At 44.2% G+C, this 27,243-nt stretch overlaps 2 protein-coding genes across 2 annotated transcripts in view; both read left to right on the top strand.

Moving 5' to 3' along the window:
- The window catches only part of USP10 (ubiquitin specific peptidase 10), a 46,729-nt gene extending 35,233 nt beyond the window's left edge, over positions 1-11,496 (top strand). The window contains exons 8-14 of the mRNA XM_083870233.1: positions 559-662; positions 1,408-1,507; positions 2,947-3,127; positions 5,663-5,828; positions 7,506-7,650; positions 8,713-8,778; positions 10,351-11,496. Of these exons, the coding sequence (XP_083726359.1) occupies positions 559-662; positions 1,408-1,507; positions 2,947-3,127; positions 5,663-5,828; positions 7,506-7,650; positions 8,713-8,778; positions 10,351-10,538 (950 nt within the window). The 3' untranslated portion in view covers positions 10,539-11,496. The remainder of the gene's footprint in view (positions 1-558; positions 663-1,407; positions 1,508-2,946; positions 3,128-5,662; positions 5,829-7,505; positions 7,651-8,712; positions 8,779-10,350) is intronic.
- A 5,626-nt stretch (positions 11,497-17,122) lies between these two features.
- The window catches only part of CRISPLD2 (cysteine rich secretory protein LCCL domain containing 2), a 29,996-nt gene continuing 19,875 nt past the window's right edge, over positions 17,123-27,243 (top strand). Inside the window, exons 1-3 of the mRNA XM_083869985.1 lie at positions 17,123-17,341; positions 21,554-21,867; positions 27,063-27,181. Coding sequence (XP_083726111.1) covers positions 21,625-21,867; positions 27,063-27,181 — 362 coding nt within the window. The 5' untranslated portion in view covers positions 17,123-17,341; positions 21,554-21,624. The remainder of the gene's footprint in view (positions 17,342-21,553; positions 21,868-27,062; positions 27,182-27,243) is intronic.

Below are 27,243 nucleotides of genomic sequence, written 5' to 3'. Positions count from 1 at the left end.
CAGTGATTTCCAAACTGTTCAGACATTTCTGTGGTTTCTTTCTGTAAAACAAATCTTCCTGGCTTATGCAACTTATTTTACTTGCAGGTCATTGCCTTGTGTAGTTTTCAAGTATAGTTCTGAGGCCTTTTATTGGCATTAGGTGGAACATTGTGTCTGGCTGTTCTTGGGGATTTTATTCTGCAGTCAGCAAAAGTCATCCATTAGAATTGCAAACACACAAAAGGTTTAGGGACCTTTTGTGTACACTCGAAGTGTTCTTCGAGTACAAAAGAAATGCAAAAATGCAAATAGCACTAAAAGTGGTCTTTTCTGATGGCTGTTGATATTCTTGTTAATCTTCCTAGAACTTTTTCTATCTGTTAGTTTATGCAGGGTGATATTTTTTAAAACAACTTTTACAGATAAGAGTTGTGTCTTGTAATTTCTGAGCTCAAGACTCCAAAACTACAGTAAAACGGTTGGTAAAACTAATGATGTGTGAAGAGACTGTTCAGGTATAATGTAAAAAACCCTTTTATTTATTATTACTCACATTAATTCTCTTTCACCTTGCAGCTTTAGGTGATAAAATAGTGAGAGACATCCGACCAGGGGCTGCCTTTGAACCAACCTACATTTACAGGCTCTTGACGGTTATAAAGTCAAGTCTGTCAGAAAAGGTGAGACTGCAAATCCTTGACTTGTAGGACTGCATTGCAGGGCAGTCACAGTCCTTAAAACTCTGCAAAGCCAAACCTCAAGCTCTGCTCAAATGCCACTAAAATCAACTCTTGGAGAGTTCATGGTAATTAAAGTCGACTGTCTTGGGACCTGAATTACAGGAAAATGTTAATTACAGGTTTGGCAGTTTGATATGTCAGAATAATGAAAAAAATTACTGTTGGAATGGAACGTCTCTTTTTGTAATGGACTTGCCAGTTGATTTACATTTAAGAAATGAGCAGTTGTTCATTTTTATGAGCTATTCAGTTAAGACTGATTGAAGGTCCAGAAACTTCAAAATACCTGTTCAAGTTTAATTTCAATATAAAGAAAAGATAATAATTCAAGCTGTCCTTTGATTTGGCCTTGGTTTGACAGCAGCTTTCAATAGTGATTATAAAAGAAATGGGGGAAAAAAATTCCAACTGACACATTAAATGGAATTTGTATTGAGAAAAATGCAGAACTCTTGTAGCCTTTGTGGAGCTAATGTGTGTATTTACTTCTTAGCACAGTTTGGGTTTAACTGGTTAAAAAAGAGTTCATTTTATAATAAAATTTAAACTTTATTTGACATAACTTTAGACTGAGTAGCTGCTAAATTAATAGGAGAAAGCTGGATTTGTTCAGTGTCATGAACCTTCTCTTAAAAGGAAACCATGAAAATATCATAGAATTAATTGAAAAAAATATTTTATTCAGGGCAGGCAAGAGGATGCTGAGGAATACTTGGGATTTATCCTCAATGGACTACATGAAGAAATGCTGACCCTCAAGAAACTTCTCTCTCCACATAATGAAAGTTAGTAGATTTTTTTTTTTTAAATAGCAAACAATTAATTTCAAATGCTGCTTTTGTATGGTGATTTCATAATACAGAGTAATGCTTGGAGTAGATGTTGAGATAGGGATAGAATGCCCTGGTTTAGAGGACTGCGACATGAGAAAATAATATTTTGTTAAAATCTGGATACAGTGGGTCCATTCTGTTCAGTTCATGAATGATCTGAAGAGTTACTGGGTTTCTGGAAAGGCATCATGGTTCTGTCCATACCCTGAAGGACAATAATTCACATCCTGGTTCTCCTAAACAACAAAACTCAATATTACACATTTTTACTGGGCTCAGCTGAGCATTATTTGGGGCTAACTCTAGTTGATTATTTGTCATTTATAACACCTGCAATGTCAGTGGGTTTTGACTCTCCATGGGAGTTCAAAAATATATCAGTGTCTTCTTCACTGATCTTTAAACCAACTATTTAATCTTTTTCTGTCTAATACAAACCAACATACTAAATCATTTGAGAATTCTTACTGACTTCTTGGAGGAGAATTTACTCTGAAAGAATTACCATAATGTATATGCAGAGTAAAATGTCAGTTTAGTTTATACAGGCTTTAGCTTGAACCCCCTTTACAGACAAAATCCTGCAGGCCTTAGCCAAGTAAGAATTCAGATCACTAGTCCCCCAGTTTCTCTTTAGTAGGATAAATTTTTTAGGATATAAAGTCATACCATATTTTGTTCCTTAGCTGTGTTCAGTTTGTAACCTCCTGACTTTGGCACTGGCTGGGAAAATATTTGCTAAGCCTCGGGTTCCCTGTAAAATACCTGTGCAGAAAAGGAGTTGTATTTAATAATGGCACAATTCTGTTTCTAGAATAACACTTGACTTTCTAATTTTCTACCTCATAAATTTACTACTAAAAATATATCAAACTTTGCTATTTACATACAGTCATCAGTGAGCTGCTTTCTGTTAACACATGGATGTGTCATGCTGGGAGCAAACCTGGAAAATGCTTGCTCTTTTTTTTTAATTAAAACTATGATGCATGAAAACATTTTCTCCTCAAAAATTACTTGTATTGGGGGTTTTTATTTTTGTATTGGGTTTTTTTGCCTTTTGTGTTGGGTTTTTTTTTGCCTTTTGTGTTGGGTTTTTTTTTGCCTTTTGTGTTGGGGTTTTTTTTGCCTTTTGTATTGGGGGTTTTTTGCCTTTGTTGTTGGTTTTTTTTTTTTTTGCCTTTTGTATTGGGGTTTTTTGCACCGTTTCTGTTGAGGTTTTTTTTGCCATTTCTGTTAGGGTTTCTGCCATTTCTGTTGGGGTTTTTTGCCTTTTCTGTTGGGGTTTTTTTACCTCTCGTATTGAGTTTTTTACCTTTCAAATCCTTTCTCTGCCTGGATGCTCTACCTGTCAAAAACCCCGCTGTATTTTCTTATTTTGTGCCTTGAAGAAGTGTCGGTGTCCAACGGCCCCGAGGCTCAGAGTGTTCCCAAGGAAGAGGAGCAGGAGGAGCAGGGGGAAGGCAGTGAGGACGAGTGGGAGCAGGTGGGACCTCGCAACAAATCCTCGGTCACTCGCCAGGCTGACTTTGTCCAGACTCCAATCACTGATATTTTTGGTGGTCACATAAGGTACAGTACTTATTCCTACAAGTTCTTCACTTGCAGTGCCTGAATCTTTTTTAAAAAATGTTTTAAATGAACAGGCTGTTCTGAGATCCCAAGCCCTGAATTGCATGTGGAAAAGGAGTTTGGAATATTTATGCTCTGAATGAATAATTCCAAAGCATTTTCGAGCTACCTAATTTTTATGACCTCTGAGGACCCTCATCTCATGTGTAATAAGGATACTGAGAGAAAGTGAGATTTACAGAGTTAAATCTTGACAGTAAAACAATAAAGTAAAACATAAAATTGTGACTTTTTGGTTATTCAGACCCTTCATGCTTCTCAGAGAAAGCTGTGTTAAATAGTAAAGAAATGTTACAGGCAAAAGGAGTCTGGAAAAATGTAAATTGCTACAAGATGGTACTGGAATGAAAAGAATGTGGGATATCACTTATATGCAGGTCTGATACCAGACAAAGGCAGAAAGCAGAATGTGAAAGAATATTTTTTGGAAAGGAAACCTCCTGACTTGTTTGGAGAGATGTATAATTTAAAATGAAAGCAAAGTAAACGTTGGCTAAAAACATACAGCAAAACAAAACTGCTAGACTTGAAGAATTATTTTTAAATTGGAGACAGACACTTAATTGCTGGTGTTTGACTCTCTGTGTTGCCAGATATTGAGTCTAGAAGTGTGAATAATGTGGGCTAGTGCCTTCTGCCTTGGAAATGCTCTGAAATTATTTATTCTTCTGGGGTTTGAGCCAGACAGCTGGTAAATAAAATTATATTTTCCATAGAATTTGGCAGACAGATGTGTGTAGATATTGATGGAGTCCTGCACTGATGGTTCACATACTCAAGGTGGTGTTAATACCCCAGGTATATTTGCCAGAATTTGTCACAATTGTTTAGATTTGTACATAATTCCATACATAATATAATATATGGAATACATTTTAATCATACATACAATATATTTTTTATATTAAATAAATATAGAATATTTTTGTATAAATATTAAAATATATTTTTAATATAAAAAAACCCCTAAGATTATGCAGTTTTCTGTAGAAGTCCACAGAAAATTGTATAAAGGTAATACTGGAAAAAGGCAAAAACTTGCAGTGAGCAGCAGAACCACAGAATCCAATCCAACATCTGCTGGCAGCACATCCACTTTATTTAACCTTCACACCAGGGCACAGCTCACCACAGAAACAGCATCCCATGGGAGGCTGGAAAGCTTCATCCTCGGGGGTGGAGATAGGAAGGACTGAATGTAAAACTGCCAGTAGAATTCCACTCAATAAAAGCATCAGAAACTGGAAAAATCCAATGGGAAAAGCAGTGAGGAAAAGATGATTTGAATTGGCATCTTTTGGCTGGGGAAACTTCAGGCTTGGGGATTTTTAGGCTGTCCTTGAGAGGCTTGAGTCTTTAAAATGTCTATTTAGGCATAATTACATAAAACCCCCAGCCTATAAAGTCTGTCTTAGCAATATGAGGCTTAAGTGGGAAAGTACAGTTTTCTTGAGAACTTGCAATGCCCGAGTCATTTTTCATTGAAAATGATGCATTTTCCCATGTCCAGCTGAGATCTGTAATTATTCTAATAAGGGACATTGTTACAGAAAAATCATAACCCAGCAAAGGTTTTGGTATCAAATCAATTTCTGCATATCTTGTGAGGAAAATGTCCTGAAGAGGTGTTACAATATAATTTCTATTTTTTAAAATAAAGGTGCTGCTGTTTCTCATGCATTCTCTTCACTCTAAAGGAATATTATTATGTATTTTCCCTCTCTAATATTATGTATTTGCCAATATGAATCTGCACTGGCTCTCAGTGCTTTCCCTGAGTAAAAAGGGCTCTCGATTATCCTCAGCATAGTAAAATTAACCTGAGCATTAACATTTCCTACCTGACCTGGAAATATTCCAGCATGGCCAAATGGGTCAGAGCTGTGTTAATTATAATTCTGGTTTCAGTCTATAACAACATAATAATTTATATACATGAGCAGATCTGGATGAAGAAAATAAATTGCCAGTCCTCAATGGAGCATAGTTTATATTTCCTCTGTCAAGATTTAAGCAAACAATTTAAAATCACAGTGAAATTGGTCTTAGAGAAGTGACTGAAAAGATGGTGTATTTTTGTTGGAAAATCTGGAATCAGGTGTGATTTTTACAGTAGAACACAGATTTGCACTTGCAAAGAGCTGGTGGAAAACTAAACTAACAAAAAGAGCCAGGAGGTGAATTTTTTTTTAAAGCTTGTCAAAATTTTCAGTCTTTTAACTTTGGATGCTTATCTAGTAACTTTGCATAAGTAAAACAAGTCAGTTGCAATTCCATTCAGAATACTCTAAGTAGATGTAAAAATCATTTCAGTTGGGATAAATTGTTAAAACTTTATGTTTAACCTTTATATTTGTATGTATTGCCTTGAATTAACTATAAATTGATTTACTTAAGTAACTAATTCTTCCTTAAAGGTTCTATCTGGTTGAAAATCACACTTTATTCCATTTTGATATCTTTGTTTCTCCCCAGATCTGTTGTTTACCAGCAGAGTTCCAAGGAGTCTGCCACGCTGCAGCTTTTCTTCACCCTGCAGCTGGACATCCAGTCGGACAAGATCCGCACCGTGCAGGATGCCTTGGAGAGCTTGGTGGCCAGAGAGTCTGTGCAGGGATACACCACAAAAACCAAGCAAGAGGTGTGCTCTCTTCACCCCTTAGTCACAGCCAAGTGCTAAACTTTGAATTTGAAAGGGTTTTCATAGACTTTTAATTTAACTTTTTCATAAACTTGCAATTTATAAAAGGGTTTTCATAGGGCTTTGGCTTTATAAAGAGTTGTTGGAACACACTTTAACAAAAGAGGTTGCAGACCTTTTCAGAGTGTCCTGCAGCTCTGAAACAAAGCCAGGCCTGTAAATAGCTGAGGTTTGAGTTGATATAATAATTTATTAGGGATTTTAATGGAGAATATTCTAAATTTAACAGGCTGAGCTGTGATAAAGATACATAATGTTATGTTCAATATCATAACTTACCGATTCCTGGGGATTGCCAGATGCTGTTAGTAAAGGAGCAACTCTTCAGAGTAAATACTTTCTGATTTTACAAATAATACATTACAATAGAAAAGTACTTGCAAGGAAGAAAAGCAGCATGCCTTTGGTTTGGCAGTTTGAGAACTTGTGATGGAGGATAATAATTAAACCTCCCTCACTGGGGCCTTGCCTTGTTTCCTGTGGTGGGTGGTAGTAAAGGCATCTCTGGTGTGCAGGGATTGCTCACGTGGGAATTCCATGTGCACTCTTGGTAACTCTGGAATTGTAGGTGTTCCCTCTGACATTCATGTCTGTAGTTCTCAAAATCCTCCAAGTGAGAACAGGATTAGGTAACAAAAGGATGGTTCATTTCCCTTGAAAAGCTAAAGATGAATAGCAGAAATTTGTTTACCTTGAGTAATCAGAACATACATTTTTCCAGTTGTTTTTCATGTGAAAGAAACATTTGCAAGCTGATTATGATTTACCACAAAGATCTTGTTTTGCTCGGTGTTCTTTTTTTTTTTTTTTTTTTTTTTTTTTTTTTTTTTTTTTTTTGCCTTTGACTGCAAATGGTTTAAAGTTTTTGACTGACAACCCAGTGCTGGGTTGGAAGAAATGAATGTTTAAATTAGGTGCTGCGTGGTATTTCAGAGTTTGGATGGAAATACAAGCACCCACAGTGTCTTCCAGATTTTATTTTTTTTAAAAGAAATTCAAAATGAAATAGTTGTTTTTGTATTAAAATTGTAGTAAAAACACTGAACATATTGTCTGTAGGACTTTGGAAAGAGATATTCCTTTTTCCCCATGAGTTTCTATTCAACATGTAGGTTGTAGCAGAATCAAGCCACGTATTGAAAAATAATATGCTCATGGTTACCAATAAAGAGATCTTTCTCAATTAAAAAATGAAGAGAAACCTTAAGCAGTTATTTTGAGAAATATTTTTATGTCTTCATTTCTAGGAAGGCAAAACATTTTTGTTCTGAGCTTGGCTCATTTTTGTTCTGAGCTCAGCTCCTGGTTTCCAGGCAGAGATTTTGTGGATTGTTTGGTTATAATTATATAAAAATCATTATTTAGTAGAGAAAAGTGTGGTCAGAACTCATTTTTCTCTTTGAATATACTTCTCCTTTGAAACAACATTAGGATTAAAGATCCAGTGGCCTTTAAGTCACAAACGAGCCTTTATCATAAATTAATACTGCAATAATAACAAATCTGGAGGGTTTGCTGCTACTGCATTTAAAATTAAACACTTATTCCTTATTTAAAGGAGGAATTTTGAGGACGTAACAAAAGATGACAGGTTTTCTTCCTCTGTGTTTGTGTCAGGTGGAGATCAGTCGAAGGCTCACCTTAGAAAAGCTGCCCCCCGTTCTCGTCCTACACCTCAAACGCTTCGTGTACGAGAAGACCGGTGGATGCCAGAAGCTGATCAAGAATATTGAGTACACTGTTGATCTGGAAATCAGTAAAGGTGAAAGATTTATGAACAGAATTTCCCTCTCTGTCATAGGAAGGATAATATTGTATTTCCTACGAATGTCTGTGTTTTAATTTTCGCCCACATAAATTTTTGTCTTCATCATTGTCTGAAAATTTGGTCATTTGGGTGAATTTTTTGTGGAGATTTTTCATGATGAAATATCTTAAAGCCTTTGGCACTTCCTAGACAATGGGTGGGCCAAATGAGCACTTCCTAGACAATGTGTTGGCCAAATGAGAGCTTCCTGTGAATTTATGGAGTAAGGATATAGACTGCTGAGGGCAAATACGGGAAGTGATCCTCTTGGATCTGTGTCCCTGTCTGTAGAAGACTGGTGCCAATATTGGATATTTTTGTCACAAATTTAATTCACAGAAGTGTCAAATTGTTTTGGCTGCTGGAAGGAAACTGTTGTTTTATTGAAAATGCAGCCTGAAGGTAGACAATCCATAGTGCAGAGGTTAAACAAGGATCCTTTATTTAACAAGTATCCTAGGAGATAGTGACTTTAAATAGAGTGAGATTGGAAGTTGTCCAGCATCTGAAGCTTGCCAAAGTAATGCCTTTTGTTTTGAGCTGACAAATGGGACTATTAGCCAGCCAGTAGCTCAAACAGAAATAAATAAAATCAGTGTATACTCATATCTCAACTGGGATCTGCACCTTGTCAGGCAGTGCCCTTTTGTTTTACTTAATATTTTATTTTGCAATTTTCCTTTAGGAATGTAAGCATGACTTGGCATCTGAAATTGATTCTGTCATTGTCTAAGGGCAGGAATGAAAGGGGAAAAACGAAATAGTCTGGTCTTTTACTCTGTCTTTTTTTCCCTTAATTTTTTGGTGGTATTTTTAAACCTTTATAAACCACAGCATTCAGCAAACCTGCAAATTCACTCCCTTGATTACCAGTCATTAGAACCATGACCATTCTTTAAAGGCTGTAGAAGAAGTTTCAATTAAATATTCTCCTTTGTGATAGTGTTGGTTTCTCTGAAAAAGAATTGATCCTCTTGATATGAAATTTCTAATGTGTGACTCTTTTTCCTCCTCCAGAGCTACTATCTCCTGGTGTGAAAAGTAAAATTTCAAAAGGCCAAAGAACCTACCGACTCTTTGCAGGTATTTTATCTCTATGGGTCCCTCTATTGCAAATGCAGATTCTGCATATGGAATTACAGAAACACTGGGTTACATTAAGTGTTTTCTTTTAAATTGCACTCAAGTAGCTTATGGGTGTGAAATTCTTGTGTTTAGTGGGGTTTGTTTAGAATTGGGATATTTGGTGTGCTGGAGAAACACTGATTTGGCCAAAGGCTGGGAGTGCCAGGACAAGGGGAATGACTTGGCAGTGCCAGAGGACAGGGTTAGGTGGGATGTTGGAAGAAATCCTTTCCTGAGAGGGTGGGAAGCTGCTTGCCATAAGGATGGGGTGGGACAGAGAGACCTAAAGCAACTCCTTGGTTTTACAGCAAAATCCCAGGGCCCTCCCCCAATTTCCTTCATTTTTTCCAGACCTTAAGATTATTTGAGCCATACAAAGCCCAGATGTTCATCCCACCCAAGCCTCTGCATGTCACCCCATTGGGATTGACATGGGCATTGACCACAGGCAGCTGGAAAATCCCATTTCTTACTTCCCTTTGGGCAAACCAGTTCCAGTAACCATCAGAAATACCCCAGGGGAATATTTGGGGTGAAGATTTGTCTCCTAGGACACCTGGGGTGGGGAGAACCTGGCACAGGTGCCCAGAGAAGCTCTGGCTGCCCCTGGATCCCTGGCAGTGTCCAAGGACAGGGTTTGGAGCAACCTGGGATAGTGGAAGGTGTCCCATTGTGGACCTGAGAGATTTTTAGCCTGCTAGCATCTGCTAACTTCTTCCCAAGGAAGAATTTCTCAAGAAAGATTTTTCTCAAAACAATCTTAGTAAACAACTATCCTTTCTCAAAACAGTCTTTCTCTAGGTTTTGGTTATTTTCTCTGTTTGGGAATTGAACCTGGGTGCTGGCAGTGAGAGCACTGAGTTTTAACCACTACCGCTTGTTCTGAGAAAAATCTTTCTTGAGAAATTTTTCCCAAGGCAAAAGTTAGCAGCTGCTAGCAGGTTAAAAACCTCTCAGGCCCACATCCCATGGCAGGGGGTGGAATGGGATGAGCTTTAAGATCCCTTTTGATCCCAAACCAATCCATGATTCCATGTCCACCTGCGGACTCTCCATGCCCAAGAACTGGGGCTGTCCAAGGCAGGACATGAAACAAGCTGAGCTTTTCAGATCCCTTCCAATTCCAAGCCATTCCATGATTCCATGTCCACCTGTGGACTCTCCATGGCTCAGAGCTGGGGGTGTCCAAGGCAGGACATGGAACAAGCCGAGCTTTCAGCTGCTATCCAATCCCAAATCAATCCATGATTCCATGTCTACCTGTGGACTCTCCATGACCCAGAACTGGGAGTGTCCAAAGCAGGACATGGAACAAGCTGAGCTTTCAGCTGCCATCCAATCCCAAACCATTCCACAATTCAATGTCCACCTGTGGACTCTCCATAATCCAGAACCGGCTATGTCCAAGGCAGGACATGGAACAACCCACCATCCTATAACCCGCACACCCCAACCCGAGGCAAACCCTAACCCCTGAGCTGGTGTGGGGTAATCCCTGATCCCCGTTTACCCCCCTGTGTGTCCCCACAGTGGTGTACCACCACGGCAACAGCGCCACGGGCGGGCACTACACGACGGACGTGTTCCAGATCGGGCTGAACGGGTGGCTGCGCATCGACGACCAGGCCGTCAGGGTCATCCACCACTCGCAGGTGGTGAAGGCGGCCCTGGAGCGCACAGCCTACCTCCTCTACTACCGCCAGGTGGACCTGCTCTGACCCGCCCCTGCAACGCCAACATCACTAACTTCTTCTCCTGTAAATGCTCTTCTGAGTGAATATTTTCCTCCCCTCCTCCCTTTTTATTTTATTTTATTTTTTCTTTTTTTTTTTTTCCCCATTTTTATTCTTTTTTTTTTTTTTTCTCCCCCTTTTTGCAACTATGGGATAGAGTGATAAAGGAAGATGCCGTTTGTGCACAACGTAGTTTGTGTTGACTTTATTTTTTTTTTTTGGCTTTTTGCGGAATGGAAGCCTCGTGAATCACACACAGAAAAAAAAAAGAGGAAAAAAAAGTATTGAAAAGAAATAAAGTTCATCCGAGTTAATGCTGAATCCTAAGATAATAAAATAAAAAAAGGGGATTTGCGTTAAATTCCCACTTTCTAATTGCGTAGTAGAAGAAAACCCTGCACCAGCAACAGAACTTGTAGATTTCTGTGAAAATGTTTTATCTTTTACTTCAGTAAAAAAAAGAAAAAAAAGATTTAAAAAAAAATAAATAAAAAAGCTCTCTCTGCTTCCCCAATAGTTTTTTGATAAGTGGTAAAATATGAGCCGATGTGTATGAAATGGAAATGGTCCTTTGTGCTTCAAAACATGTACAAACTGCAGAGTTGCTGGTTCCTGATAGGAAGACACATTTTAATAATTGTGCGATGAGAAACTGCTTAAGTACACATTGCAGATCAAATATTTGGAGTTAAGATGTTAGTCTATATAGATGGGTGATTGTAACTTTATTGCTATTAAGAAATTTCAAACTGCATTTATGCTTCTGTGTACATGAAATTAAGAAAATGGGCAAAATAATTAAGATTGATATTTCTTTAAGTCTGCTTTGTTTAATTTTGCTGTCTGCTCTCCTATAATGTTGAGTTCCTAATTGTACACAGTTTAGTGATACCTAGAAGTATAAAGTTGTCGCCCATCAATAAAAGTCACAAAGTTGGTTTAAGGTGTGTGCGTGGGTTTTGTTTTTCCTCAGGTGTGAATCTTACCCTTGGAAACTCCAAAGATTTCTGTTTAGCACTTTTCAAGGTGTAGGGAGCCTTCCCTAAATGAAGTGGAGATTATTTTTCTTTGCTTTTACAACTGTTTGAAACTTGAGAAGTGTTCCAGTTTTGCATTCAGGTGGGACTGAACTTGGAAGGGAGAGGGAAAGGGACATGGCACTGAGGAGAGGGGATGGAATTCCTTCTGTGTCCTGGAGACCCTGCACTGTTGTTTCTGAAGCAGATGAAGTTTTGTTTGTCTCTTCTTCTGACATTGCCCTGGAGAACTTCTGGTAAAAATATTTCCTTGATCATCTTTCTCTAAAAAACTCCTATATGTTATTTAATTCTTTGTTGATAGTGGTGTTCTGTCCTTATTTCATCATGGGATGGTGGAAGCTCCCTGCCTTGTCCTGACTCTTCTGCCCTCTCGTGCTGTCCCACAGGGGAAGGAGTTTCCTGCCCAGAGCTCTGGCTGTAGGAAGGAGCACTCATGGCTCTTTGGGGTGCTCCTGCTCTGCTGAGAAAGTTTAATGATGCTCTGGCATAATTTTTGATCTCCAAATGCATTGTTATGTTTTTGCTGCTCATGCTTTATTAGTGTTTTCTGATTTACAGGTGGTGACTGCTCGTGATTTTGGTGACATTCCACCAATTCCAAAATTTTCTGTGTAAAGCTCACTTGGTTTTTTGGCTGTTTGCAGGGAAAACCTCAGCTCCTGGAGCTGGGGCTGCTGAAGGATTGGTGTTTCCAGGGCATCCCTGTGATGGGAATTGCCCCAGAGCCCCACTTGTGAGAGCCTGAAATCTTGGGGGATTGGGAGCTTGTTCCTGAAAAGAAAGAAACCAGGTTTTGAGCTTTCTGTTCTGTGCTGGTTATTATTCATCCAGTTTCTGGAACCTGGTTGAAGTGGTTTTCTGTCCAGCAGGAATCCTGTTTTTAATTAGTCCTCTGCCTGTGTTGGGTATTTTATTAGCTCTATCTCCAGTGCATTGTGCAAAAATGCATTTCTGATAGTGCAGGTTAACCTGAATAGTCCAGAAAAAAAACTGCCAGTGATTAGTAATTACTATATTACTTAATAGAGGTTACATATGTTACTATTTTAATGCGTCATTGCCAGTTTAAAAATCAAGTGTTGAAATTCACTCAGTATGACTTAGATTTGTCTCAGTATCACTTAAAAATTAATTTTTTGCATTTTTTACTGAGGATATTGCAAACGTATTTGTCACTAAAGTCCTTCTGCAGCATATTAAAAGAGTAATAAAAGTATGTGGCAACAGTGATGTGGACACACAGCCACAATTTTTATTTTCTGCATTAACTCCTCCCATTGTTGCAAAACAAGAGGTTTGCAGCTTTTGATCATTTGCTCTGCGTGTGATTATGTAAAAGAAAAACCCCAACACCCACAATGATACGCCGTAAATCCGGTGGTTGTTTACTGAACTTAAAACCAGATTTTGAGATTTTATTTTTTTTTTTAAGTGCACATTAAGACCTGAAGTTTTCAAAATGAGAAACTGAATGTGCAAGGTCCAAAGGGCTGTGGGGAGAAAACCTTGTGCCATGAGCCAGATGTGCAGGGGAAAGATTGGATGGACTGGGAGAGGAGGATTATGAAAGCCACGAGGTGTTTGGGGCTGGGGGAAGGTGTTTTAAGGAGGAAGCTGCTGTTTTCCACAATATCCTCTGAAGATGATGTCCCTGGGCCAGGTCTGGGGTGTCCAGCTCCAAGGATGGATCCTGAGCTGTCAGCAGAGGGTTTATCTTTGTAAATGTGCTCTAAATCCACTCTTTTCACTAGGAATGAAGAGCAAGCCTTGGACGTTCAGAGGATGTTCCCAGCATGGGAAGATTTGTGCAACTGCAGGGTTATTTTAAGCTGTGTTATTGACCCAAAGGTTTTTTTTTGGAAATCATTTATATATTGGTAAATAACCAGATGTGCTGGCTGCAGAGCTCGTGATAGCAGTTCACCTTCTGCTCCGGGGTGAAACCTCCGAAGATGAATGCTGGGTTAAGGGTCTTGAACTGTTCCAGTCTGCAGATGTGACCAGGGAGTATCAGGAGCTGTGGGAACAAGGTGAGGGGTTTTCATGGGATCCCAGATTGATGTGGGTTGGAAAGGACATTAAAACTCATCCCACCCCCTGCCATGGGCAGGGACACCTTCCACTAGGCCAGTTTGCTCCTGTCCACCTTTCCTTAGACTCCTCCAGGGATGGGGCAGCCACAGCTTCTCTGGAAAACTTGTGCCTCACCACGTTCATAGAGAAGGATTTTGTAGATTTCAGTTCACGTTTGACTTGTACTTAGTGCAGTCAGTGGTGCCCCCTAAATTTTCTGAAATTGCTGCACCTTGTGTCCTTATTTCATTGTTTTACATCAGCTTATTCCTGATCACTGATGAAACAGGACAGAATTATGAGGAGTTGTTTTCTTGCTCATCATCAGCTGATGAAGCATTTGGAGGAATGCTCTTTAGAATGAGAAGGTGGAGAAGCTGGAGATGGTCAGTCCAGGCTACCCCAAAACAGGAGAGCAGCAAGAACAGATAAAGGCTCACAGTGCCAAGTAATAATTGTGTTTGGGAATGAATCTATCAATGCCTGGCTTTCCCTCCTGTGATTTGGATCCCCGTTTTTCCCTCCTATGATTTGGATCCCATTATTAACATGAATGTCAATTCATCTGCTGGTGTAGCCTCTGGATTGCATCACGGTCAGGAGAGGGGCATCTCCACCCTGCTGGAGTGATGGATGTGGCAGGGATTTCTTCCTCCCTCAGGTAAAGACAGCCCAGGCAGGAGGGGGATGTGAACAGGCAGCAAACAGGAGCTGATTCCCCAAACCTGAACGTGGCTGTGCCCATCAGGAGCAGCCCAGGGGCTGCTGCTCCCCCCTGTGCTCTCGCTGTTGGTGAGCACAGACAATTCCTGCAGGTTCCCTGCTGCCCCTGGGTTCTCTTCACCCTCTTCAATCCCCTTGTGCTCCCTCTGCTCCAGAGCAGGAGTCAGAGCAGGGAATCCCCTGCAGCTCTGTGCCTCTCACCCTGCCCTGCTTTGGGGCCATTCCTGCCGAGCTGTGTTTGAGGAGGAAATAAAGGGGCATTAATTCCAGTGGAGATCAAGACTCACTGTCTGCCTGGTCAATTAGGAGAGCACAGGGAAATCTGTGTCTCTTCCCCTTCATTGGCTAGTCCATTAAAAGCCTCTCTGCTAATATATACTTATATATGCAGCCTGCTTTATGTGGCTTTTACCACATATGAAATGGAGACGTTATAATCAAGGCAGTAATAACGAGGAATGATTAAAAGTAATTTCTGATTGTTTTGGCTTTGGTGGAACATATGACCCCAAGCTGCTGACTCAAGACAAAATGAGGAGGGTAAAAATTCTTGTTCCAGGCTGTGCTCATCCCTGAGCACAACCAGGCCCTGTGTGTGTCTTGTACAGTGAAACCATCCTAGTTAGTGTATATTAAAAAATAAAAAAAAAAAATCAAATCTTTGTAAAGCAGCCAGGTTGATGGAGCAATCAGACAGCCCAAACCATCCTACAGGGATTCATTTCCCATCGGGATATTTGCGGAGATTACAAAATACCAAATTCCTCTGAGGTCTGGAAATTATTTGTACGTCGGTATGTGAGATTTAAAATGAGTTAATTCAGCTTTATGGTAATTGGAGTGAGCAGCACCTTCTGAGGGCTGTGAGTCAGGGCTGGGGAGCTGCCTGGTTTTGGGGTGGCAGCCTGTGTGGGGGCACGAGGGTTCACTGTGTTGGGGTGAAATTCACTTTGTTTTGGGGAAATTAGGAATTGGAGGGGGCTGCAGCATCTTTTAGCTGATTAAATAAGCCTACAGAAAACTCACTGATCCAGAGAGAACCATAAGAACAAGGAAAAAAAATAAAAAGAGGATAGAGTGATTTTACAGTAAAGCAATGCAGAACCTTCTGTCAGCCCAGTTCTGGGTGGTCTTTGAGTGTTGGTGTCAAAGTCTGAGCTTTTTTTGGGAGCAAACTGCCCTGAATGGCTCCTGGCAGGGCAGAAGTGCCAGGTCCAACTGCTGGACCACGTGTTGTTTGGTTCCCAGACCCAGTTTGTTTGGAAGTCAATAGAAACTCTGTAAATACAGCTGGGAGAGTGTTGGCAGCGGGGAGAGCAGCCGGAGGGCTGCAAGATCCAACCCCAGTGATGACAGGCTGCTCCTTCTTGAAAAATCCTCAGGAGGATGGTGTCAGAGGTGGGATCAGCCTCGGTGCTGACCTCAGAGGGTTCTTTTCTTTCCTCGGAGCAGTGCTGCTCTCCCAGCTGCCAATATTTGCTCCTCTGCTGCTGCTCTGTTGAACGAGCTTGATAAATGTCCCTCTGCTCTCTGGGCGCCTCTGAGCTTGTACAAACCTCTGGGAATATCTTATAAACTCCCTCCGGTAAACAGTAAATAAAAGTGGTCAGTGTTTTGCCTGAAGGAATAAATATTGACTGGTTAGAAGAATGGAAGGTTTTTTTGTTTTTTTGTTGTTTTTTTTTTTTTTTTTTTTTTTTTTTTTTTTTTTTGTTTTTTTTTTTTTTTTTTTCCTCTAAGAACTTTGGAAAAAGGACAAGCCAGTGGATTTGGAAAAATCACAGCTGCTTTTCTTGGCTGTGCCAGCTCCCGGGAGATGGGTGCTCCCCTGGCTCTGTGCTGGGTGTGGCTGGTGTCCCTCCTCAGGGGGGACATCCCGGGGGATGAGCTGAACCCCTGCAGGATGAGGATCCCACTGGAATCCTGCAGATGCTGATGGTGCCCTGCAGCAGCTCAGAGCCGCTCACCATAGCGGTTTGGGTTTTCCCTGTTTGTTTACTGCAAGAAAAAAAAAGGAAGGAAGGAACTTTTCGCTTGTCTTTTGCTCAATCGCTTCCTTTGACAGTGAGTAAAACCACGGAGGTGGATGCCAAAAGCTGCAGCTGTTGGGACATCGGCAGAAAGGTGAGTCCTGCCTGTTTCACCAACTTTCTGCCTTCCCTGTTCCCTGCAGCTCCTGCATTCCCCGAGAGTGGGGAATGTCAGCGCTGGGAGAGCGGCTACAGAGCGCGATTAATCTCCTGTTCCCAGCCAAAGTGCAGCTCTGGGGAAAAGGGGATGTTGTGGGGTTTACTGAGGGGGCTGGAGCTGGGAAATCAATTCCCTGCGAGGAGCAGGAATGGCCGAGCCGGCAGCAGGGGGAACACAGCCGGCTTTAGTCCCTTACAGAGAAAATCCCTGTCTGGAATTCCCTCTCCCTTGTCCCCGGAGCCTCTCTCCCACCGGGGCGTCGCGGTCCCCCTGTGCGGGGAGGATTCCCCCGTGCCCCTGGAATTCCTGCTGCGAGTCCCGGCGCCGACTGCTGGGGACAGCACAGCCAACACTTTATAGGATCAGGGGCTGCCTTTCTCCTCCTCCCGCCTCAGGGAGGATGGTCCCGCTCCTCTGAGCCCCAGTGACTGCCCTGGAGCTGCTGTGATCCAACAACACTCCTCTCTCCTCGTGGCTTTTCTCCCTCCCCTCTTTTCCCCTCCCTCTCTCTTGGTTATTGCTCCACGCCCGTTGTCACAGGGGATGATCCAGGGTTCTCCCCTCTGCATAAATACCACTGGGGAGCTCTGTGAGACTGCACTTGGTCCGAGTTGCTGAGCACATCTCGCACCTCCTGGGGCTTATTCCATCCTTTTCCCCTCCCTCCTCCTCGTTTGAATATTTCAGATACATTAATTTATTTTTCCACAAGCAGGCTTGGAGGAGCTGCAGTTACCTGGAGATTTGGAAGTACTCAGCAAGGTAAGTGTAAAGTTCTGGCTTCTGAAATGTGGTTTTTAGGGGTGGTGGGAGTGCAAGAAATAACTCTTTAAGAAGGCAAAGTTTTAATAACTTCTTCAAAAAGTTGCCTGGAAGGTATAAAGCAACACAATACTGTCTGAGCTTCCCTCGTGTGCGCTCTGCAGAATTCAATGCAAGATTAACAGGCATTAATGTGGAATGAATGGGAGGAGTTTGCAAGCCCAGGAGTGGATTTCTGTGCAAACAGAAAATATCCAAGGGATGCTGTTGCAGCCCCCAGGAGCTGATGATACCTGTGGGCACATTGGTGTGCTCCAGGCTGCCTGAGTTTGTGCAGCTCTGCTCTGGAGTCCTGTAGGAAAGGAATCTCAGCATCATCACATGTGGTGTCTGTTAGCAGTGGGTTTTCCATGTGGTTTTACATAAAGACTCACCCACTTGGGTTCTGTGGGAGTGGACTGAAATGGAAGATCCACATGTTTTGGACCTTGAAGATGCTGCTGAATCTGTGGTGTGCTCAGAGCACAGTGTCACTGTTGTCCCATGTGTAGGAACTTGTCACCCTGCTTGTCTTTGGAAGCCACCACAGTTCTGCAAAGCTTGGGCTGTGTGCATCCCAGAGAGAGATGACCTGGAGTTTAGTGCATCATGCTGTGGCTTTATCCCTGTGGATTTCTTGGCACAGGTTAAAGTTTATCCCAGGCTAACCCCAGGCTAAAGCTGATCCCAGGCTAATTCATCCTAGATCCAAGGCTAACTCAGGCTAGAAGCTGATCCCAGGCTAACTCCTGTCTGCTTTGCTGTTTTAAATGCTCTCCTGACATCCTGAGCTAACTTTGCATTTTCCTTCCCTGTGTCAGCTGGTGCCATGTGTGATTCCATGGGCCCTGGGATGTTTTAGCTGCAAATGTCACCCACAGCCCAGGAGCAGGCACCCACTCGTGTGCCTCACCAGGGAGGCAGTCTAAGCTCAATGTCCCCAAGGAGTAAGGTGACATGGGGACACGAAGGCAAGATCAGCCTGCATGTGGCTTTAGCAGAGTCTCTGCCAGGCTTCAGCTGTGAGCAGCTCTCCTGCTTTCAGTGCCCAAGCAGACACCATCCATTAGCTGGGGAATAGCTTTCTAAAAATAATCTTTCCCGAAGTCCAGCGCTGCACTTTAACTCCCTCAGACCCCAGAAGGCGGCCTCCCGTTTCTCCCCACTTTGGACAGGCTTTCCAGCATACTCAGGAGTCCTTTTCTGCTGACTCAGTGCTTTCTGATGGCTCCCAGATGTTCACCTGGCACCAGTGTCCGGGGCCTGATGTGTTTGAAGGGAGGTTGTGCTCCTCTTGAACCCTTGAAATCAGCAGCAGAGGGTTCCTCAGCTGACTGTCAGCTGATAATTTCCCGTGGATAATGTCAAACCCCAGCTCAAAGGCAATGTGATTCCAGCCTCCCTGGAGGAGGCATTGCCCCAGCCCTGCAGGGCACTGGGGCTGGATCACACATCTCAGTGTTCCTTTGCACCTGGGCATGGGGCTGTTGAGAGGCAGATGGATGGACATCTGAAATCCGTGAGAGCTTTCTGAAACGTGAGCATCTTCCAGCTGCTTCCAATTAATCCCACCAGGGAACTCTGTGCTCCCTGTCCCTCTCTGATCCCTTTATCCTTCCTTGGGATGCCCCGAGCCGAGGCAGAGGAAAGGACTTGCAACACCCCAAGTGAAACTGAAGCTAAAGCCAAAGTGACCTAATTTTAAAGAGGTGCTGGTGTCCTTCTGCTGGTGAGTGGGAGCCAGGGCAGCACATCCCGAGGAATAATGCACCATCTGTTGGGAGGTTTTGGCTGCCTGGCCCAGCCAGACGCTTTGGCTTCGCTGCCGAGCCCCAAGCGGGGCAGCTCCTCTGGCTCTCAGATGCTGCAGCTGATTTATTTATTATTTATATATATATATATTTTTTTTTTTTAATTTTCAATCTGCCCTTTCTGAAAGTTCAATGTTTGCCTTAGATGGGTGGTGGATTTGGGCTGCTGTTCAGCCAAGGGCACCCGGCCAAACGAGGGGTGCTCTGAGCTCTGGCTGTTCCTGCAGGGGAGAAGCTGCCGGGCCTAAATGGCCACATTGTGAGGAGCGTTGGGGCTATTTTTAAACTCTCAGGGAAGTGCCTCAAAGTAGGAATTGTTCCCTGAATTTGGGTCAGACAGTCTACAAAAGCGACTGCTCTCCCTTTTTTGCCTCCCCCTTACCCCCTTCTACAGCCGGGTTAGAAAGTCCTGCCTGGGGGGGAAGCGGATGCCACAAGCCGGGCTGAGAAGAGGATGAGGTTAAAGGAGGGTTTGTCCCTGTGCCACTGAGAGTCCTGCCTTTCCAGGTGTGCCCCGAGCTGGGGACAAGGCTCGTGTGTTCGCCTTGCTCTGCCGAGCAGGAAATGATGAGGAGCTATTACCTAAACCGAGCAAATTAGATCCTGCATTGTTGTACCCAGGCAAAGGATTAATGCGCTGCCTGGAGAGAGGCTGAGGGCAGCTGGTTTTCATCTGCCTCAGCGTTCAGTCCAAGAAAGAAGCCTCAAACAGGGGCTCTGTGTCTTTTGTGCAGTTGGCCAACAAGTTTTCAGGAGTTCTCAGTGTTCTCAGAGTGTTTTTGGGGTCCCTGCCTGTGCAAATCACCTTGTGCTTGGTGCTGTTGTCCTCAGATGCTGCTGTGTGTGTTGGGGGAGCAGAGGTTTGGGGCTCTGTGTTCAGGCATAGCTTTTCCAGCTGGGATTTAGATGGCTCTTCCCTGCTCTGGTTGGCTTCCAAATCATCTGGTCTCGGAGTGTCCAAATCCTGTGTCACTGGATGAAACTTCTCAAATAATTCCTGCTAATCTGGGGTTTGTTTCCTGCCGCTGCAGAGGAATGCTCTCAGCGTGCCTTTCAGCTGGGCTGTCACAACCAGATCCCCACCATGTGCTGGACACAGGGATGGGGAAGCTTTCTTCCAAAAATCAGCCCTAAGGAGGGGAGATCCCTGTGCTTGCACTGTCTGTACAGATGCTTCTTGCCCCAGATGGATTGATCCTGCTCCAGGGGCTCCACTGGAGAGCTGTGAACAGCTCCTGATCCCAACAAAACCAGCCAAGCCTCTCGATGATCCCTAGATGGACAAATTGGAGGCAATGACAGGTGGAGCAGGAGCAAAGGACAGGGATTAAACAAAGCTGTTCAAAGAGCAAAGCCAGACCCTGTTACCCCTGCCCTTAGAGGGGTAACAAGTTGTGATGTGGGTGTGGACCCTCACTGAGGACAGCAGCAGCAGCAGGGTCAGACATGGAAGGCTCTTTATTATCTGACTCCAATTAACTTATATAGATTTTGTACAGAGGGCCAGGATTGGCCCAAGGAGGTCACAACCTCCTGACTCCACATTGGTCACTGTGACCATCAGTTAAATTCTCTCTCAGAGAACAACTCTGCAAAACATACAGATAAATTCTAAGAATACAATATCATTTACATCAAGCAGCGTGAGAATCAGGCTGCAAAGGTTCAAGAAACGCAGGGGCGACAAGACCCTCTCGCGGTGCTGACGGCATCAGGGAACACCTAATCTGGCCGGGGGAGGGCGGCTGCTGCTGCTGCTCCATCACTCACATCCCTGGCGCCGCTCCCGCCCGCGGGGAGCGTCAGCGAGAGCCCCGGTGCGTCACCGCCAGGGGGATGGGGCTGCTGACATTTCCCAGGAGAGAAATGTCCACAGAGCCCGGCAGCTGCCCTGCTGCTGCAGAAAAGTTTGAACTTTTGCAGCCTCAAGAGCAACTCTTGCCCGACCTCTCCATCCAGCCCGCTGAGGGGTTTACCTTCCCTTTTATTCAGAATATAAAAGAGTTCTCGGCTTTACCAGCTGCTCTTTTAGGGGGGGATAACTCCAAATCTGGGGTTACCCAGAGCTGCTGGGCATTGCAGGGCGGCAGCCCCAGCAGGGATGCCAGGGGTGCAGAAAGCATCCTGCTGCATGCCTGGGGAGTGCTCACTCCCAAATCAGCATCAGTGCAATTCCCAGGTGTGATAAACTGAGTCCTCACTTCTTGTGGTGCTGGTCCTGTCTTTGGGGTGAGCAATAATTTTAAGCACCACTCTTTTCCAAGCTCAACTCTGGGCTGTGTGGCCTCGTTGTTTGGGGAGACAAATGCACTGAGAGCTCCTGTGGCACTGCTCTGACCGCCTGTTTCTCCCCAAATTCCAGACCTGCACTGAGCCACGGGAGTCTCTGCACAAAAAATCACCATCACCTTCATCTCTGCTTCTGCTGGCAGCATGAGCCCTGCCCTGCCTTGGATCATTCCTCTTGGATGTGTGCTGCTGCTGACCAGGACAGCTGAGTGCTTTATCTTGCCCAACTCCAGCCACCTGGAGAGCATCCTCAGTAAATATCAGGATGGGGAAGCTCACTCCAGGTCCAAGAGAGCCATTCTATTCTCAGACAGACAGGAGATACTGATGCTCCACAACAAATTGAGAGGTCAGGTGTATCCAGTGGCCTCCAACATGGAATACATGGTGAGTCCAGAGCCTGATACATTGCTTTATTACTATTTTTTTTCTTTCTTCCTAACTATATTTGAATTTTCTTTGCGGTGCAAGAGGTGTAGTGAATTTCCTCTGAAGTAAGTTTTGCTCAAGAAGTTTCCTGAAGCTTTTCACTCCAGGGTGAAGGATGCTTTAGATCAGTGGCCTGTTTTGGTTGGAAGGGGCTGCTGATGGGTCGTGGAGTCCATCCCCTGCACAGTTTCAGGGCTGGTTCCATTATTCATAAAGGAGCGTCTGGCCCAGCCCTGGATGCATCTCCAGTGATGGCAATTCCCCAGCCTGCCTCAGCAGGTTCTTCCATTACCTTCAAGCCATAAAAGCAGCAATTTTTCCCCAGTGTTTAACCCCTGCTCTCTCTGTGAAAGCTTTCAGGCTGTTGTGGGGACACCACAGTCTGCTCAGGGCACCTTCTGGTGGTTTTTTGGTTGCCAACCCAATGCTGGAGGTGGCACCTGCCCTCAGTGAAACACTGACCCACCCGAGCTTGGCAATGTGAGCCAAACCTCCACCATGCTCCTGGGAATCTGCACAGGGCCACAGGGAAATGGAGCTTGAGGAATGTGGCTCCATCTCCAAAGAATTTCCATCACTGGAAACAGCTGGAAAGGCTTTGGGAGTTCCTGGGCGGATGGGTCAGTGCTGTTGGGTTTTGTAGTTCAGGAAAACAAAATAAAAGTTTGGTCAATGGATTGTCCCACTTCAAAGGGAGAACTTAAAAGTTGGAGGAGTATGAAATATGCCCTTTGCCATCAACAATTCACATGAATATGTTTTTTTTTCCACCTGATGCCAGAGACCCTATTTGAGCTATTTTTGCTCTGCCATCAAAATTTTACAGGACCACAGAATGATGTAGGCAAATAATTACTTTTTGTGTGCCTTTTCCCAGTGTGCAAATATAATTCTGACCAAAAACTGGTCTGACTTCAGCCCTGTGCTCCTGCTGACGGATCAAATGACGGATGACTTGTTAAGACCCTGTTAAAAAGGATTAAAAAAAATGCACTTAAATGTAATATAAAATCATTTGCCAGCTGTGCTGAAGTGAGGGCTGCAAATGGAAAATCTTGCCTTTTGTGAGTGCAGGGGGTCGGGAAGGAGAAGGGAGGTGAGGAAGGACAGCTGTCCCTTGGTTCATCCACACCAGCTGGGTTTCGATCCTGCTTTGGCCAGGAATGTTGTGCCTTTCTAAGAACCAAGGATTGTATCCCTTTCCCAGTGTTATCCTGCAGGGAAGTGCTGCCAGAAGAGGCAAGTTGATGGATTTCCAGAGGGTAAACACAAAGCATGAGCAAGCCAAGGGTGTTTTGGTTGGCCCTGGGGCTGGCAGGGCAGCCCAGCGTCCCCAGCCCGGCCGCTGTTTGCGCTCCTGTGTTTGCCTTTGCTCAGGGAGCTTTTCTAGTGGCTTTCATGGCTGATTGAGGGCAAATGAAAGGGCCTTATGTGCTCTGGAGAAAGGAGCTGGGTATGAGATGGTGCTGCCTTGGAAGGGCTATAATCAGCCTTTCATGTGCCCGTGTTTACCCAGTATGAGTTGGAAATGCCATGTATGTGCTGAACGGGAATTTCTCTTTAATGCTTTGTCCTGCAGAGGACATTTCTCATTTGGACTCGTTTAAGAGGATGGTCTGTCTTTAGAGCCAGAGATAAACTTTCCTCTTTCCCTTTGGGCCCATAGTGGAGCGTCACTGGAGATGTGCTGGGATAATTTGTGGATGAGTAGGTGGTGCTAGTTCTTGGCCAGCGACCTCCAAACACTCCCTTGTGAAAATCCTTTCTCCCAGCTCCACATCTGGTGTATTTAAGTGGTCTGAAAGGGAAAGAGGACCTAATATACCCCAGTAAAGTGACATATTTAACTGCTACTGGATGAACTTCAGCTGTTGGACATTGTCATTAAGAAAGCAACACAGTGAATCCTATGATTTACCTGGAGAACAAAAGAATTGTTATATCCATACGGGATAAAGGCAAAGTGGGCTGAAAAGTGAAGAAAGAAATGGTTTAGCTGCTGGCTCTGTGTAATTAATTGAAAGCTGGCACAGGTACTCAATGCTAATGGAAAAGGAGTGAACAGGGCACAGTTCAGAATTACCTTAACCCCTCTACCAGCTGCAAGATCGGCACTTCCAGAGTGCACTTGGACTGTTTAACAGAGAAGGACGAGTGCCAAGGCCAAAACAAACTCCTTGTTAACAGTCCCAGAGTGAAAAGGACATAACGGACTGAGAGGAAAAAGGACATAATAGATCCTAAGGCACGGTGACCTTTTAGGATGGCTTAGTCAGATGCTTTCAGCAGTGATGAAAGGCAGAAATCTTTCCTCTTGCGGCGGCCTCAGAGACAGCTGGATAAAGCAAAACTGTTCTCCGTGCAGATTGCTGGAAGGAAAATAGTTTGTTTTCATGTATAAGGTATGCATCCTTCCTCTCAACTGCAGAGTGGTGGCTTTCCCTGTCAGGATGGGATAGTGTTTCTGTGGGGGTTTGCAAAAAGAGCCTCCACACCTCTGCCAGGACATGTCAGGCCTGGTAGTTTGATGCCACTTTTAAAAGGGAGCTGCCAGTATTGCAGGAAGTCTGAGCTGGGGAGGAAAACGAGCCAGTAACCTGATCACTGCAATTCAGGTGTCTGGCTTTGGGTTTGCAGGCTCCTTGTGGGATGGATTATTAAACCTGGGCCTGCAAGTTGTGGTATGATGTGTGCATGCCATGCAGATATTTTACATATACACTGTCCACTCCACTTTGAAAGGCCATTAGAAATTCGCAGGAGTAAAAAGAAGAGAAGTCCATGTGCTAAATCACTTGGAATCACACACACCCAAAAAATTTTCAACCTCTGCTTCTGAAGGAAGCTGAGCACAGGCTCGTTGCCTCTCTGGCTTCACTCATCTTCCTAGATACTGCTTTGAATATTGGCATAAAGAATTCTTGCAAGTATAGCTGGGAAAGTCTGAAGTCTCTTTTTTCTCTGTTTATTGCTCTGAAATAATTCCAGCCCCCTGACCGCATTCGTGTCTGAGAAGCAAGAGGCAAATGACTGCTCTAATTTAGATGGGGTGGCTTTGTAATCTGATTCCTGCAGAAAGGAGCTTCTCTCCTCCTGCAGCAAAAAGCCGTGCAGAGATGGAGCTCCTTCCCAATTACCTGTTAAGTGTCTTTTGTCCCAGTTCATTCATTTTATCCGCAGGCATCAGAGGGAGACTATGCTCACTTTAATTTCTATTTAATAACCTATTGCTCGGGACATCTTTGCATTAAATTAGGAGATCTGGAACATCTCCGCCTCCAGGGCTGCAGGGAATAAAGCTGGGTAGAAAAGTCTGAGGAGCTCAGAGTGCAGAACATCTTGGGAGAGTTTCTGTGGCTTTGGTGCTGGATGGGAGGGCAGCTGTGGCCGGGCACTGCCGAGCCCACAGAGTGGGAAACCACAAAAAGCTGTGTCTGGGCACAGCCTGAGCAGAGGGTTGGGGATGTGTGGTGGGTCTGATCCCATCCCTTTCAAGGAGCTGGAGGGCTGAGAAGGAGGATGGTTTTGTTGCCTGTGTCGGAGCTGTGTCCACACGGGGTTTTGCAGACTGACAAATTGCATTTATTTGCTTGGTCACTGCTCAGTCCAAAGCTGAGCTGGCGAGCTGGGGCAGCTCTGGGATGCTGCTGGAATCTGGGTTGCTGAGAGAGCTCCGTGATAAGCCGTTCTGGGAGTCCTGGGCTGTGAGCTCAGTGAGATGAGGTCATGTTTGCCTCACTGAGAGGGATAGTGGAGACAACACCAAGTTCCAGGAGACACTGCATTTTCCTGTTGTCCTATCCAGGGATGCACAGTCCTTCCCCCATGCCAGCTATAACTGTGTCCAGCTATGCTCACAATGAACACTTGATGGTTTCTAAGTGTGTTTGAGAGTCTGGATGCCCTGCAGCCCTCCAGGCTCTGACAGGTCCTTTGAAATGTCAGAGATCAGAGGTTGCTTTTCTTCTGGAGGAGACAGGACTTGGGAAGAGCAGCTGGTTGTGATGGTAAATGTCCAAAGAGGACAGGCTCGTGCTGGCACGTGGATAGGCTGGATGCACATTACAAGACCTCTCTTCTCTTTGGTTTTATTTTGTAGGAATGTGTGGTAATGTTTTAATCCCAACGAATTATCCTCCGAGGGCTGCTCTGAATAGAGCAGCTGTCAGTAATTACACAATGAATTCAGGGCACTGGCTGCTGGGCCCAGCAAGTCTGGCCTTTAGAACAAATCCTCTCCTGGGCAGCAGAGCCAGCAGAGCTGCTTTCCTGTTTGCTTTTGTGTCATGCTGGAGCTCTCCCCTGGCTCGCCACGGTGTGATATTCGATGAGGAGTGATCTCACCCCAGCATCCTGCCCTCAGTGGGAACAGAAATGGGATTTGTCACTTCTAACGTGATGCCTCTTTCACTGAGAGTGGAAAAAGCTTAAAAACCCTGGGACTTTGCCACCTCTGAGGTATTTGACTGGATCCACTGGTGGACTCTCATTTATTCTGGAAGGAGGAGAGGATTTGAGGCTGGGAGACTCAGGCCCACACTCCTTGATTCAGAGGTTGGATCAAAGGTCTCCAGCTGTGTGGTGGTGGAGATTGTGGAGCTCTCCACTTTCCTTTGGTGGGAAAGCCTGGAGATATCCCAACAGAAAGGACAGTGGATGAAAAAAATCACACTGAGACACATCAAAGCACTGAGTGCATGTCAGAACTCTGGCAGGACCCAGAAATATGTGTCATGCTGGACATCATGGGATCTCCAACCTCGAATTTTGATTTTTAATTTTTAAAAATATGTTAGAAAAACAACTGCCAAGAATATCTTGTGGTTTAGGGTGGGATGGTCTGGATGTGTTCTTAAGGTCTCCCCACGTGGGTTTGTGTGTTTTCTGATGACCTGAGTGAAGCACTTCCTCAGAAGCATGGCATCAGCTGGGGGAAATCATGGACCCTTTAGTGCCCTGGACTTTCATGGCAGGGGAACACACTGAGAAATGTGATTTTAGCACAGAAATGTGGTGACTTCACCAGGACAGGCCAGACATAGTGGGGTGATCTGTACCTTAGTGTTTCTCCACTGCCTGCTGTTTGTTTAATCTCTTGACAAGTTTGAGATGAAAAACTGACCTGTTCTCTTCTCTCTGCCCACGCCCTGAAGACCTGGGATGAGGAGCTGGAGCGGTCAGCACACGCCTGGGCTCAGCAGTGCATCTGGGACCACGGCCCCAGCGACCTCATCAGGTCCATTGGGCAGAACCTGGCAGTGCACTGGGGCAGGTAAGGCTTGGGGGGCTGCAGGGTCATTGCAAAGGGTGGTTTATGGGGTTCAGAGACAGCTG

The sequence above is a fragment of the Zosterops lateralis genome (genome assembly GCF_965231275.1).
Source record: "Zosterops lateralis genome assembly, chromosome: 12".
NCBI classification, from domain to species: Eukaryota; Metazoa; Chordata; class Aves; order Passeriformes; family Zosteropidae; genus Zosterops; species Zosterops lateralis.
This window is presented reverse-complemented; position numbering and strand designations above follow the sequence as displayed.